This window comes from Uloborus diversus, chromosome 7 (assembly GCF_026930045.1).
Source record: "Uloborus diversus isolate 005 chromosome 7, Udiv.v.3.1, whole genome shotgun sequence".
NCBI classification, from domain to species: domain Eukaryota; kingdom Metazoa; phylum Arthropoda; class Arachnida; order Araneae; family Uloboridae; genus Uloborus; species Uloborus diversus.
In genome coordinates, this window is record NC_072737.1 from 144,009,089 (window position 1) to 144,025,276 (window position 16,188).

General features: G+C 31.7%; 1 protein-coding gene across 3 annotated transcripts in view; it reads right to left on the bottom strand.

The window, feature by feature from the left end:
- Positions 1-16,188, bottom strand: part of LOC129226043 (probable ATP-dependent RNA helicase DDX17) — a 48,319-nt gene that overhangs the window by 17,053 nt on the left and 15,078 nt on the right. For all 3 annotated transcript variants that reach the window (XM_054860621.1, XM_054860622.1, XM_054860623.1), the window contains exons 4-6: positions 6,255-6,388; positions 6,102-6,167; positions 4,864-5,005 (exon numbers count right to left, since the gene is read on the bottom strand). In XM_054860621.1, coding sequence (XP_054716596.1) covers positions 4,864-5,005; positions 6,102-6,167; positions 6,255-6,388 — 342 coding nt within the window. The remainder of the gene's footprint in view (positions 1-4,863; positions 5,006-6,101; positions 6,168-6,254; positions 6,389-16,188) is intronic.

Genomic DNA, 16,188 nt, shown 5'->3' on the forward strand with positions numbered 1-16,188 from the left:
TCAAACTTTATTTTTTTACATTGTATTATACACCTGGGATTATACGAAGCTTTTTTTTTTCTTCAGTCCCATTTTAGAACCTGCAGATTATAGGCTGCCCGCTGATAATACACAGGAAAATATGGTTATTAAATTACAGGGTTCGTACGCTCCAGGAAAACCTGGAATTGTCTGGGAAAAATCAGGAAAATTTCAAATTTTTCCTCAAAAAAATTTTTTTCCAGGGAATTTCGTACCTTGAGTTCTAATCTTTGTTTTTATCGATGTTCCCTGAAAAAAAAAAAAAAATGTAAAAAGTTTTGAGGCAAAACGACGCTGGCAATAAAATAAAAAAGGCGAACCAAAAAAAAAAAAAACTTCCGCGGACGCCATTTTTGCCCCTCAATAGTTCCAAAGAAAAAATTTCCTAGGGTGAACAGGAATTATGCACAAATTTAACGGGAGAAGAACATTTTCCTTCTTCTAAAGCACAAGCCTGCGGATGGTAGGATCAATTGAGAAAATCGTTTTTTAATCGAGAAGTCTTTTCAGCTACGAATGAAACCTAGTCGCCATGTTTGGTCATTGATAAGATGGAAGTAGACATGATGCTTAAATGTCTAAGATTCCAAAAACAAAGCAGAATTGGATGTTTTCTTTAACCGTTAACTAATGAAAACAACGCAAAATGTGCTGCAACTTTTTTTTTTTTTTTAATTTTATTTTAAATATGTAATTTTCTTGAGAAATGAAAATTTTTGTTCTTAAAACTTAATCTTATCCTCATTGCCTTGGACGCAAATGTGCTAAAAACTTTTCAACTGAAGTGTAATTTCATGAAGATTTATTATTTTTAAATTGTTTTCATGCTACAAATTCAAAAAATTATTTCTTAATTTTTGTCGTAGCCGCCATATTTGGTCATTCTAAAGATGGCAGTACACAAAACTTTTTAAGTGTCTAAGTTTCCGAAAATGGCATTGGATATTTATTGCAATGCAAACTATTGATAACAACGCAAAATGTGCCCTTTTTTTCCGGGTAATTCGTAATTATTTTCTGGAAAAATGCGAAATTTTATCTCCAGAACATTTTTTTTATTCTAATTGATTTAGACGCTTATGTGCTGACTTAAAACTGACTATTTTGTCTTATAATTGTACTTTTTGAAGGATAAATTATTATTTATAACTACTTTTATGCTACAAATTCAAAAATCTACTCATTATCTTAAATTTTTTACTTAGTCGCATATTTGGTCGTTTGCGAGATGGAAGTAGACAAAAATTTACAAAAACATATTTAAACTTGTGACAGAAATTTTTTTTTTTAAGAATCCAAGTTTTTTTTTTTACAAGTGGAAAAGTTTCAGTTCTTATGCTACTTTGAACAATTTTGACTATTTTGAAAATATTGTTACTTAAATTTAATTTTGAGTGAAGCGAGTAACCTGGAATTTTCTAAAAAAATAACCTGGAAAAGTAAGGGAATTTTTTTAAACCAAAAGTGTATGAACTGTGTACTTTTTTCAAATTCTTTTTTTAAAACAGTTTTATGTTTTGCTTTAAATCTTGTTCTGAAAGTATGGAAATATTATGCAAATTTTGGCTCTTTAAAAAAACACACCATTATGTATGTTTTTTTACATAAATCCTCGAAGGTCGTTCCGATCCTATTTGATTCCCAATTAACTCAAACAGCCTTTATTCTGAAAATCGTCAAAATAGGAAAAAAAATTAATTTAAAACTTAGGCAACTTGTTTTTGACTGTACAAAGCCCCCGCCCCCCCCTACACCCCGTTTTATCATTCTTTTGCCATAGTCAAAGTTCCATGTTTTCCCACAAATCCTGTATTTCATTATAAATCCAACATCATTAAACAAAGAAAGAAAAAAATATATATTTCTATAAACTATATCTTATATTTCTGCTGTGATGCGGACGGTAATACTCGCGATCAATTAGGAATACGTTCCATTGAAAATCGTTTAAACAACGGGGGCTAGTTTCTATTTATTCAAATAACAGTTGCAATTTTTTAATCTTCAATCGCATCAGATTAAAATATAAGCCAAATAGCCAGTCCGTTGATTGTTTTCCCTTTATAGTCATCCTAACATGGCGATGCTGTGTATGTAACGTAGTCAGTCGCCATGTTTGGTCATACTCTTAGTTCAAATAATGCAAAAAGTGATTTTTTTTTTGGAAGATATTCCTGGTAAATGCCAAATTGTATATTACTGGAGGAGGTTTAAAGTTAAATATTTTTATGCCAAAATTTCTTTTTTCACTGTGGGACCACAGTACTGTGTACACTATTTTATTTTTGGCTTAATGATTTTTTTTTTTCCTTATGAAACTTTAAAATGGGTGGAATGAACCATTTGCTTCAGGAGCTCCCAACCTTCACCATATGCCTCTTATATTTCCATGATTAATATAATTTATATTTCTTGTTAGCATTCCTTTAGCATCACTTTCATAATATTTGTTTCAAAAAATACAAATCGAAATCCCCCCTTCCCCACTCCCATTCTTGTACTACAGCGCTGTTTTCGAAACCCGGTAAAACTGGTGGCCACCAAGCTTTTTGGGCCTAGTGGCCATTGGCCACTTGAAAATTTTCTGAACCTTGAGGTCTATTTTGAACAGTCAGCCGTTTAATTAAAGCTTCTAATTGACAGGTAAATAATATACAGGGTGTCCAGAGAAAGATCCGTACAACTTCAAAACTTTATTGAAAAAAAAACAATAGGGTTACAGCGATAGTAGTATATCGTGAATCTTGGCATTTGTAACTCCTGGGATGATAGTCGAAATGATATTGTAGGGCTCCTACGAAATTTTTTATATTCATTCCACACTTTCATAAATTTGTGATACCACTCACGAATGCTTGACCGAGATAGTGGCGATTCCCCATACGTTGTTCGATAATTCAGTTGTGTTTGTGTATCGGATTTTGTTTTGATAAACCAGGCAACACATTGAGCTTTCTTCACGCGATCCGCCATTGAAATAACTAAAATGCTTTAATATTCCTTTGCGTGACATGTAGCGCCACCTATGGTCAGAAACATTCTGCAGAAAAAAACTGAGTTATTCTATCTAATGTACTATATCTTAGATAGAAGTATCTTAGTTTTTCTGTAACCTATTGTTTCTTTTTCAATAGATTTTTGAAGTTGTACGGATCTTTCTCGGACACCCTGTATGTTGTATGTTGTCAGTATTTCTGTGCATCAGAATGTTCCAGTATCTCTTGTTTCGTTAAAACAGTAGGACTGAAGTCGGGGCGATAAAAAGAAAAGTTGATCATAAATGCCTAAATGGCAATAAAGTCACTTGCGAAAATTTAACTTTTAAACACAGCCGCGGCGTTCCTTTCAGAAACTACTGTAGTCAGTCAATGAACAGCTCAAGATCCACTTGATTCTTTTGCTTTTCTTTCAAAATCATGTAGAAAATTATCGGTGCGGCATTGTAAAAATAAGAATCGATGCATAATTAGAAGTGCTATACTAAAGAAAGAAAAAGTAGGAAAAAAAGGAGAGAGCTCTTAAAAGGAGGAAAAATAGGAACTCTTTGGGGTCTGCTAGATTTGCAGTGGTCAAGGAACAGGAAAAGTTATTGTTCAATTGAGGAGCATGGGTATTCAATGCAGTCAAGAGAAAATCATTAAATCAAAATTATGCTGTTTATGCAATTCTTTATCGCCTTAGCCAAGATATCGATAATTAGATTTTTGGGTTCATGACTATTTAAAAATTGTTTAATTTTGACTTTTTGCTACATTTTTAAGATACGTTAAGCCTTCAAGTTTTATTCTTCGACTTTTACGGGAAAGTAGGCAATTCTTGATTTTTAACCATTTACTTTTTTGCATTTTCTCAAGTTATCCACAGAAAAGGACAAGGTGTTCTAGCCTGCAAGAATCATCTCAGTATGATGTGCGACCCTCAGGTACAAAAGTTTAGGCGGGCACTACTGTTGAAAACTGAGAAATTCTTTGTGAAATTTTAGTACTGGATGGATACAAAAAGATTGCCACTTGCACCAACAATTATTCAATTTTAAAACATCAAGGTAAAAACAGGGATTGAAGAATAACACATTTAAGGGGGTCCGGGACACATTTTGAAAAAATTTTTATTATGTACTTTAGAGTTTTGAAATTTTTTGAACTGATTCATCATTTATTTAATAAGCAAAATCATAACATAAATATGAAAAAAAATTATTTTCTTATTTAAATTTAATTAGTTTTTTTCAAAAAAATGGGGTTGCTTTAAATTGCTATAACTCAAAATATTGTTGGTCAATTTTCAATTTTTTTTCAAAAAAGTATGCACAAATATCTAAGCTTTAATTTTTATTCGGCGATTTTAAAAATATTGATTCAATAAAAAATAAAAAATATTTGAAGAAAAATTTCGAAAAATTCGAAGATACTTTTTTTTAAAAAAATCATAATTTTTGCAGTAAACGTTTTTTTCAAATTCGCCGAATAAAAATTAAAGTAAATTGCTTGAAAAAGATATGCTCCAAGTTTCATTACTTTATCTCTATCGGTTCCTGACTTATAAGAGTTTGAATGCAGGAAATCGGGAAAAATTGCATCATGGAGAAAAACGCGTTTAAAGTTTTAAAGTTATGTACACATTCGTTAGATGCATGCAACAAAAATAACTATAACTTTCGTTCTATGTAAGGTAGAAACAAGATTCAAACGTCCTCTTAAGCAGAAAAAAACGGAGCAATTTTTCAAATTATAAAAAAAATTTGCAAAATTTGAGGATTTTTGTGTCCCGGACCCCCTTAAGCAAAAGAATTAAATTATGCGGAACCAAATTATTAGAAATGTTTTATTCGATAACCATTACCTCGCTCAACATCTCTCAATTGGGGTCCTTTAGGAGCACCACCAAAAATGCAGCAATTCCTAACGTTAGTTGTACGTCCAATGTCAAAGCACACAGATTGAATTTGCTGTGCTAATTCTCTTGTTGGGGCCAAAACCAAAACCTAAAAATCAAGATATATATATATATGTTTTACATGTAACAAAACATACTAATAAAATTTTAAAAAATATACTCCTTCATAGAATTTCTATGAGTAAAGGAATAAAATGCTTTCAAAGATACATTTCATGAATGAACTTAAAATCGATCTGTAAAATCAAGCCCAGACCCCAAAGTGGTCTTTTGGGCGGGGGAGGGGCGGGAGTAGGAAATAAGGAATCAAAAATTAAGGAAAAAATCACCTAAAAAAGTAAGACATAGGACTACACACACGTCAAGAGGAAACAAATTACGTGTAAATTTTATTTCTAATGTAAAATAAACTAACAGTATTTTTAATTTAACTGTCCCAAAAATAAACTAACAGTACTTTTGAAGTAATAAAGGGATTAAATGTAAGACCGAGTCGCAAAAACAAAACGAAAGAAAGAAACTGACAATCATCAGTATGAAAGAAAAAACTTGGAAAAAGATTAACTACAAAAATATGGAAATAAAATCCAAACAAAGAAACACCTTTCATCAATACTAAAATCAGTAAAATATGTAGTGTACAGCTTTTTGCTTCCTTACATTCTTTTTCTGCTTAAATAGAGCTTCATACCACTTGTTATCTATACAAAAAAAATTGGCGAATAGGAATTCGGCTTTTCCCACACTTTTTGACCTGTCGGTCGTTTAATTAAAGCTTCTAATAGTCGGGTAAACATTTTATAATTGCATCAGAATGTGCCATTATCCCTTTCTATACTGTTTCATTAAAACAAACACTTAGACGCCGCGTCATTCCTTCCAGAAATTACGGTAGTCAATCAATGAAAAGCTCACCATCCGCTTGTTTCTTTTGCTTTTCAAAAGTAAAGCATGCAAAAAATTATTGGCGCAGCATTGTAAAAATAAGAATCAATGCACAATCAGAAGTGCTATGCTAAAGAAAGAAAAAATAGGAACTCTTCGGGGTCTGTAAGCCTTCTTTATACAAAAAAAAAATATTCTGCAAATGAAATTTTATAAGTAACAAATACAAAAACATTTTTTGCATAAACACCAATAATTATGCAACTTTCTACAAGAAAAAGATTATGAAAAATACTTACAATAGGGCCATCACCTCTTTCTAAACGTGGCTGGTTATGAATATGAACAACTGATGGTAAAACATACTACAAGAAAAGTTTGAAAATTAGAATCAGTCATTCAATTTATCATAATACTGTTTTTATATAAAGTATAAAAATTAAAAAACTCACAGCAAAAGTTTTTCCAGATCCGGTTTGTGCAATACCAACAAGATCTCTTCCACTTAAGGCTATAGGCCAAACTTGAGCTTGAATGGGCGTAGGTTTTTCAAATTTTTGATCCATGATGGCCCTAGTGATGTACTCTAAAAAGAATTAAGATACAGGGATGAGAGTGGTCAGAGAGCAAAAAGGAGGAAATCCAAAAAAAATTTCTTGAAAGGGATGATATCCAAAACTGCATCAAAATAGAACCTGGAAGCCATGATATTCAAAAATTCAACAAAAAATGGCTAATTTACCAGTTTTAAAGATAATACGTATTTAATTAAGTATGAGTAATAGTTTTGTACAATTTGCTGCATTGTACCATTTCTTGCAAGGGTGTATATTCCTAAATAAATCTAAATTTTGAAAAAGAGGCAATAATTTCTAACCCCTGAGTCCTTGAACAAAGGGTTGGGGGAGCCAGAGTTCAATCTTGGCTGCATCACACAATAGTGTCAACTTTTCATATTTTTTTGAGAAAAACACATTTTTTTCATTAAAAACATTTGAGTTTAAAGTGTTAAACGAGTGAGAACATAAATTTTAAAATTGGGTCTGTTTGTAAAATAAAAATTTACAACAGAAAAATCTAAAATTTCTTGATGTGGTAGAACACACTTTTTATAGTAAGAATTGAAAATAAATATACAGTCGACTCTCGATGTCTCGAAGTACGAGGGACCAAGAAAAAGATTCGACATAGCCGAAGTTCGAGATACCGAAAACTAACTATTATTTCCCTTTTGAAACAATTGTAAAAGTAATTAAACAAAACCACACATAAATGCTCAGATAAGAGAGAAAACTTGTATTAGTTTCCCCCCCCCCCAAAAAAAAAATACAAAAGTGTGTAAAACTTGAAGAACATAAGCAAAAATAATATTACTAATAAAAAAATGTATTTCTTACTTCACATTTAATAAATATTGCTTTATACTTGCTTGTTTTTTTGAATTAATATTTCTGCTATGTATGAAATCATTAATTTTACTCATGGCACTGAATATATCCTGTGGAACATTTTCCCGACTTTCAATAGAACGATGAATAATCGATAGTGCATTACTAACATCTGCATTTGTTGGCAAATCATTATGTTCAGAAATTTCAATTTTCTCTTCATTGTCCGTACCATCTTCTTTAGCTGTTACTTCTGCAATAATATCTTCATCGCAAAGTTCATCGCAGGTAATGAGCTCGGAGTCAACGTTTACGAAGTCAGAAAGTTCCAATGATTGTTCTTGAAACACATCTCTGAACTCGTTGTCCAAACATTCGTTAACCTCATCAACAATATTGGGAGCACTTGAAGGAAAGAATCCGCATTTCTGAAAACAATGAGCAATTGTGTCTTGGGAAACATCATTTTGCCAGGCACTAAAAACCATTCGAAGAGCATCTAATACCGATATGGAACTTGTATGCTCTTTATTATTTTCAATATCGTTGATGAGCTTTCTAATTACTCGTTTCCTATAATGCACTTTTAAATTACGAATTACTCCCTGATCAGCTGGCTGAAGTTTTGCCATTGTATTTGGTGGGAAGAATTCAAGCTTAATTGACTTTAAATTTTTTAACTTTGGATGTGCTGGACAATTGTCCACAAACAGCAAAACTTCTCGAGATTTTTTATGAAAACTCAAATCAAGTTTTCTCACGTATTCTTCAAACAGCTCGCTGGTCATCCAGGATTTCTTATTGCTTTTGTAATTTACCGGCAAAGATTTGACGTTTTTAAAGCAACGTGGGTTTTTCGATTTACCAATAACTAAGAGGGGTAATTTTTCTGATCCATCAGCATTGGCACCAACAAGAACAGTTAAGTGATCTTTGCTCATTTTTCCTCCAGCGCAGGACTTTCCTTTGAACATTAAAGTTTTTTGGGGAACACATTTGTAGAATAATCCGGTTTCATCAATATTAAAGACGTCTGATGCTTTGTAACCAAACAGTAGGGTGGGAAGTCTTATTCTCCATTCTTCACAAAGACTTTCCGGGACGTCTTTAGCTTCTCCATGTAAATTCCGAAAAACTATGTTATGACGAGCTTTAAACCTCTCGAGCCATCCACTGCTTGCTACAAAGTCCATGTGTCCAAGGAGTTTGCCAAAATCAAGTGCTTTTTCACGAAGGAGAATTCCACTCACAGGGATTTCAGTCCGCTTATGCTCATAATTCTTAAACCATTTCAAGAGTGCCGTTTCAATGTCGGTGTATGTGCACTCCTTGATTTTTTTACGATTAAGATTTGCAGAACCGCCCTTTGTTTCGTAATGTTCTAATATTTTTTCTTTGTTCGACATTATTGTCGATAATGTATTCGGCGGTATGCCATATTTCAGGGCCAAGTCCTTTTTCTTAACGGTAGGATTATTCTCTACATCTTTAATTAAATCGACCTTTTCTTCAATAGTTAAAATTTTTAGCTTTCTCTTACTCATTTTTCAAAACGCTGAGCATGCAATCATTTACTAAATGCTATGAGTGCTAAAAAGCTGAGATCAGCGAAGCTTCAAGTGAGCAGTTCCAAGTTCAATTGGTGGGTCACTAACTGGTTTAGCCCTCACCCAGGGGGTATTACACGTGCTCTCTTTCTTGCTAATCCCTTATCAACGTCTGGTCTATCTCCCTTTTGTACTCGTTCTAACAGAGCCACTGAAAAGAACTTATCGAAGCGTGAACAAGCAACGCGTGAACGAGTGCATTTTAGCTCTTTCTCTCGTCAAAAGAGGTGGCGACCTGTCAATTACGCCCCCGTCTTCAAAGCCCTAACAAAAGGGAGCAGGTGGTGAAAATAGCAGAATTTTCTCCGTCATTTTACGGTCAAGTTGGTTTCGCTACTGGTAATCAGGACAATAAATGTTAAGAGATGTCTGTCTCAAACTTCGAGATAAGCGGAGTGAACTTCGAGTTAACGAAAAAAAAACCATTAAGAACATTAGCAGAAGTTTGGGACCATCCAAAAACTTCGACATAAGCGGAAATTCGAGTTCAGCGAAGTCGAGATATCGAGAGTCGACTGTACATGTATATAAACGATTGGTTATCTTTTTACTTGCATTGGAACCCAAAATTTGTTTTTGAAAACTTCGTAATACAATTTTGGAATGAAAAAAACATTTAATCATGAAATCTCAAAACTTTTAACAGGTTGTAAAGCCTAAACCATTTGAGATTCACCATAAATATTTTTTACACTTTCTTAAATACACCAAGCCATGATACAAAAAAAAAAAAAAAAAAAATCGAGATTGTGGGTGCTAAGTCACATTTTTTGATTGAGTTTTGCATTTGTTCTAAAATAAATTAAAGAAATAAAAATATTATTGAAATGATTAATAAAATAAGCAGATATAAGGTAGCACATAGTAAAAAACCACCCAACATTAAAAATAATTGAAATATTTGTTGGATGCAAAAAGATTGAAATCTCAAACGAGGCATGCAACTTTCGGCGCTGCACGTGTTTGACGTCGTTGGCATAATTATAATTCTAAAACGTACGTTTTTGGCAGATATCGCGAAGGATCACGATTCAAAGGGAAAAAATAGAACAAATAAGAAATCAAGAACCGAAAATTTTAAAAAATCGTATTTTTTTCCCGATTTTGGAGAAAAATAAGGCCTGAAAGAGGCAAAAAAAGGAGGAAAAGGTCAACAGAAAAAGCCGGAACTCCGGCAAAAGCCGGAAAAATCTCATCCCTGAAGATAGAATCACATTAAAATACATTAACACATATATATCAAAATAATTGATAAATCAGCCAAAAGTTACAATTGAAGAATTATCTAAACTTTGAGTCGAACAAATTTAAGAGCAAATAAATGAAGTACAAAAAGCATTTAAGTTCAGTAAAATCCCTCTAATGCGAACACTAACAGGAGAAGTTTTTTTGTCCGCAATACAGGGGTGTCTGCAGAACAGGCGTTTAACAATGTTATTTGCCCTTAAACCGGGGAATCAAAAATTGTTCTCATAAGAGGGGTGTCCATTAAGAAGGGTTTTAATGTATATGTTTTTCAATAAGTGAACAATGAGGTCGTTTCCAAAATTTTAAAAGTATTTTTTCTGAAAGAGCATGCTTAAAAACATAGGATCTGACCATTTTTTAATTATTTTGTTTAAGTTTAGAATTTAAAAAAAAAATTACTTAAATTGGCGCACTTTCATTGTTTACGCTTCTGTCGTGTGACATCACAAAGGATGAAATGCTATTCAGTGTTGCCATTCACAGAGCAATATATTTAATTCGCAGCTTTACTCACGTGTATTGGCAACTGGATGGCAATATAGATGATAGCAAGCGTAGAGCGCAATATTTAATTCGCTTCTTGAAGTGGAAATGTGGTAGAAAGATGCCAAATTGTATCTTTTATGACGTCATAAAGACCACACCTTGTTTTCAAAATTGGACATTTAAAAAAATTAACTAAAAATAACTGTTGGGGAAAAAAAAGTATTTTGTGGGTCCAGGTTATTCTTTTTACTCATTCTATCAATTTCAGTGACTAAAAGTAGTACTTGTGACTAAAGGAAATAACCCCATTAATTTCAATCTCATCTCTCTTAATCAGTCAAAATTTAAATATGTAAATAACTTATGCTATTTTGATAAAACAGGAACAAAAACAGAAATGAAAAATTCATCTTCAACATTGATTTTATCACTGATCAACTTTAAACATTTAGTTCAAGGGTCTGGCCATAGAATATTTGAGTCCCTTCACAAAAATCTGATCAACTAAAAGACCTTTCACAAAATCCCAATCAACCAAATGGAAACTTCACAAAATTCTGATAAACGAACGGAACTTTCAAATGAATTTATTGAAAAAGCAAATCTGAAAGCAAAATAACGCATATTTCCGTGAATAAAACCGATAATTTTTCGAACCTTTCTTCAAGTCAAATAAGAGGGATCAGCTTGTACAAAATCTGCTAATTTTGCAAAGAAAAAAATGGGCACTCTTGTGATGCTCCTACAAGCAATAAATTGCTGCTGCCAAATAAATGTTTGTTTTATCACAATAGGATTACCAACTTCAAAATTATCGCCACTTAGCGTCTGGAGTTATACTCTACAATGTCTTGATTACAAAATATTCTCATCATTCTACCAACTTGTCAATATTTGCAGGTGCGATGTTTAACTTATTTCGGGAGAAAATTATATGGGTTTGAGTTTTTGATGCTAACAAGGATGATTAACTTTAAATAAGCTCTTAGTTACCGTTTTTTTTCTTTAAATGTCTACATTTTGAAAAATGCAATCTTTTAACATCGGATATGAGGATCATATTTTGTTCTTTTTTCAAGCTAACTTCGCTTTATTAGGATGCAAATAAATGAAAAGTCTCTTTATTTTTGTTAGAATGCTCATTTCAAATTTTGAAAATAAAATTCCATTTTCTTTTTATGAGTCTAAAATTTAAATGCTGAATCGATGGTTTAATTTTTTCTGCTTCAACTGTGTCACAGATATTGATATGTTTATTATAGGACTCTTAACTCCAATTTTAAAATATTTTCAAAAATATTTTTTTACAAGCGTTTTTATACTTTTGATGCCTTCACTTTGAGAATATCAATCTATTTTTACACGCTATGGGAATCCTATTTTTTTGAATTTTTGATGTTTAGTACGCTTTGTTCAGAGGTAAACAAGTAAAATCTTTGTAATTTTGTTAAAATCACGGAATTTATAAGTTTTAAACGAAATTCTGTGATTTTTAAGCGTGTCTTGGGTCAAAAAGTAAAATGCTGAACCCTTGTCTGAATTTTTTTTTGTTACAATTATTTTAAATACTGTACAGAAATTTTTCTAGTTTAATCTAACATAATGTAGAATTGTAGATAAATATTGATACTCAACAGAGCGATGACCCCCCCCCCCATACTATAACACACCTCAGAATGATATTCTTAACATAGAAGAGGAAAACACTCAACTTCAAATGGAGCAGTTTGGGTCATCTCTAAATTCCAAAATTTTGTGGTACAAATGTGATATACCCCCACCTCCATTTGGTGACATCCGATTTTTTGCAAAAAATTGAAATACAGTACAATCTCAATATCTCAAATCTCTTGGGACGGGAAAAAATTCCGAGATATCGAGTTCAGGTTTTTAAAAAAATTACACTAGTAACTCTCACAATTACACACACGTATGCTATATGCATTTATATATGTACTGTGGGACCACTTCGAATCACGATGAATAAAGTAGTCTCCACAGGGTTCATACCCTTAAGGGAGAAAAAAATTCCAAGCACTTTTCAAGGCAAAAAAATTTTTTTTCAAGGCAATATCATAAATTTATACTAAAAATATTGTATGAAGATTTCATTCAATGCAAACATATAAATAGGTAATAATATACAAAAGTAAAGAAAAACAAAATTGCCTTTTCTACAACAACAGACTCTAATTAAAAAAAAGATCCACTGTGTTGAAAGTTTTTCTGCAAATGTTTGAAAAACTTGGTCATAAAGAGGAGCAGTTCCTACGAGGTTTAATTTTGAAATATTCACATTCAAAGAAGCATATTTTATAGAATATGAAAGTTAATATTTATAAAAAAAATATAAATAAATAAAAAAAAGAACTTTTTCTGAGTGATTTTAATTTTTATCAGAAAACACCACAATGCCTAAATTTAATGGAATCGCTAGAGGAGGTTTTGATTGATAGTGGTTCATACACATATAAGGGCGGTTAGGATCAAAAACACAACCCAGAAGGTAATTTCCGGTTGCACTAAGTTTATATTAGACTTTTGATAATTATTTATGGGTTTCAAAGTATAAATCAATCAATCGATTTCATACAAAATCACCTGTAAGTTTCACCGAGCTAATCGGGGAGGGGGGGGGAATAATTTTTAAAACTAAGACCCCTATTACTTAAATATACATGTGTACAGCAATTACTTTTGATACATATAAAATTCATTTCTTATGTTAAAATAATTTATGAAGTTAAAATATTGCACAGATAAGTGCCTGTTGATAACCAGCAACAAGCAAAGGGCCTAACTAGGTTGGTCCTAGCCAATTTATTTGACCCCAATGAATATCAATGACCTTCCTTAAGCTATCTATCCCTTTGCTGATTACAGCCTCTTCTGGTAAGCTGTTCCAAATGCCCCACAATCCAACAAAAGTAGTAATTTTGAATATTTGAGGTAAAGGGGGAAAATTGGAAGTAGGGAGGTGAAAGCACAACAAACTCTACTGGATTTCCAGTGAATAACCAAAACACAATCACCCGTGTTATATACCTTAATTATTTTAGCAGACATAAAAAAATGATGTACTTATAAATTCAACTTTACAAAATTGTATAACTCAACTTTATCATTAAAATACAAACTTTAAGTCAAAATGTTAAGTGCTCAATCGCGCTTAAATTAAATTTTTTTTCAAAAAATCTGTTATAACGAAGAATTAGCTAATGATAAAAGTAAAATCAAAATTGCAAAATTAAGCAAGTATATATGTAATTAAACAAAACAAAAATAATTAACTTTTTAGTTATTAAAAATAATATAAACAAGCTAATCTTATGTAGCATGTGTCAAAATAATTTCTAATTGCTAGAAAATATAAAAATATTTACAAGTTGCAAAAGGGTTGAAACCTCAAACAAGAGAAGCAAATTGTCACGAATTTAAGTTCAATGAAAATAAATTCATTAATTTTTTACTAAAATTAAACATAAAATACATCATAAAATTAAACATAATCTAAGGTAGCATGTATGAAAATAACATCTGATTAGCCAAAATATTTAAATATTTGGAAGATGCAAAAAAATTCAAATTTCAAACATGAGAAGCAATTTTCCGCTTAAGTCTGAGTAAGTTCAACGTTGGCATGTTTTCCATAAAATAAATTTATTAATATTTTACTAAAATTAAACTTAAAATATGCTAATCTGAGGTAGTATATGCGAAAATAACAATCGATTAGCCAAAATATTTAAATATTTGCAGGATGTAAAAAGATTGAAATTTCAAAAAAGAGAAATTTTTCGCGAAATTTGGGAAAGTTCAATGTTGTTATGGTTTACAAAATAATTCCTTTTTTTAGACATGGAAATTAAACAAAAAATAAACTAATTTGAGGTACTATACGTCAAAATAGCTTCCGATTGTAAAAAACTTCAAAATATTTACAAGATGGAAAAGGATTGAATTCCCAAACAGGGAAGCGATTTTTCGCGATGTTGCAAATGGAACGCATGTTCAGAAAATAGCATTAGTAAAATACTTTATTAAAGGTTTTAAGCACAATCCGATGATTTTTGAAAGAATTTAAGCACCAAGAAACTTTTTCAAGGTTTTAAAACTTTTTCAAGGTTTTCAAGCACTTGAAAATGAACTTTTTTTTTCAAGCACTTTTCAAGGTTTTTCAAGGGCGTATGAACCCTGCTTCAGTATTTCACTAGACTTGTAATTTTGTAATTGTTGGAAGTGTGAAGGATGAGATTTTGAAAGGAAAAATTTCAACTGTCTTTTTTTTAATCTAAAAATTAAAAAATTGTAATATAATCTTCAGCTAGTAACCCCACATTCAAAAAGTTCTCAGCAGCCATTTTGTAGGAGTTAAAAAAGCAGAATGATGAAAATGAGGAATGCATTTTCCGTTTTCGCTTGAAAACTGACGGACGAAAAATCGACCGCCTTTCTTCAAAGTGGACAATATGTTCAAGAGAAATGCACTAACTTCTAAACTCTGGGGAAAACACAGCACACCCCTCATACCAACACTCCCCTATTATCTTGCCCCGAACCCCTATTCACAAAAATTTCAAGAAAAGGGATGAAAAACATGAAACAATTGTCCCTGGAACTGGTTTTACTACAAAAATTGTCAAAGAAAAACGACAATTGAAACTTGCTGCTGTGCAAAAATTTAGACATATCAAGGGTTTTGAAAAATAAATTTCGAAATAACTATGGAAAATACATGAGGTTTTTTTAATAGAAAATGCTGGGGAAATATTTTTTCGAGACATCAAGAGTTTCGAGATAAGGAGGTTTGAGATATCAAGGTTTAATTGTACAGGGTGGCGACAGGAGCAGGAAAAAAAAGTTCCCTGACTTTTCCCTGATTTCCCTGATTAAGTTCACCAAATTTCCCTGATTTACGATACCAATGATAATGGTTTCCTTTCTTTGCCCTACTGAAAGGCATTGCATATTAAATGAAATGCAGCGTTTAAAACGGTTTAAGCTGTTAATTAAAATAATTTTTTGAAAAGATGCTCCTTTTTTTGGTAAAAATAGTTATTAAATTATCGACCAAGAAATATTATAGGAAATCTAAAACAAATACTTCACCTCCAGGAACCAGTTAACATAAGAATTCTAAGAGAACTTATTAAAAACCACTCTTAAAGACATATCTAATCATGATAAAGCTAAAAAATTTAAATGGAAATAATCTTGAACTGAACTTTCAAGTAGTATAATTGTTACTGCAAGAGTAGCAAGTGATAGTTAAAGTATAGAAGTAATGTAGTTTTACTAACGTAAAAAATACTGCACCGTGTGCAGGTAAACGGCAGTATCTGCAGAAATTAGTTTTCGAGATATTTGATAATCTGAAGTAACAGGGAATAATAACATGGCAAAACAAAAAAAAAAAAGTCAAAATTAATTTTAGCAATTAAATTAAAAATGCCAAGTGATAACTTTAAAGATTTTTTCAGCATTAATTTAAAAAATAAAAATCCGTTCTTGAAATCGTGATATATTAGTAGTATGCTAATTACTTCAAGACAATAATAAGTAAAAGCAAGGGAGCAAAGTCATCAATGACGGCTTTCTCTTTGCCTGTTGGGTTGTTTATTTTACATAGCATGGAATGCGTGAAGGAAAATTCAAGC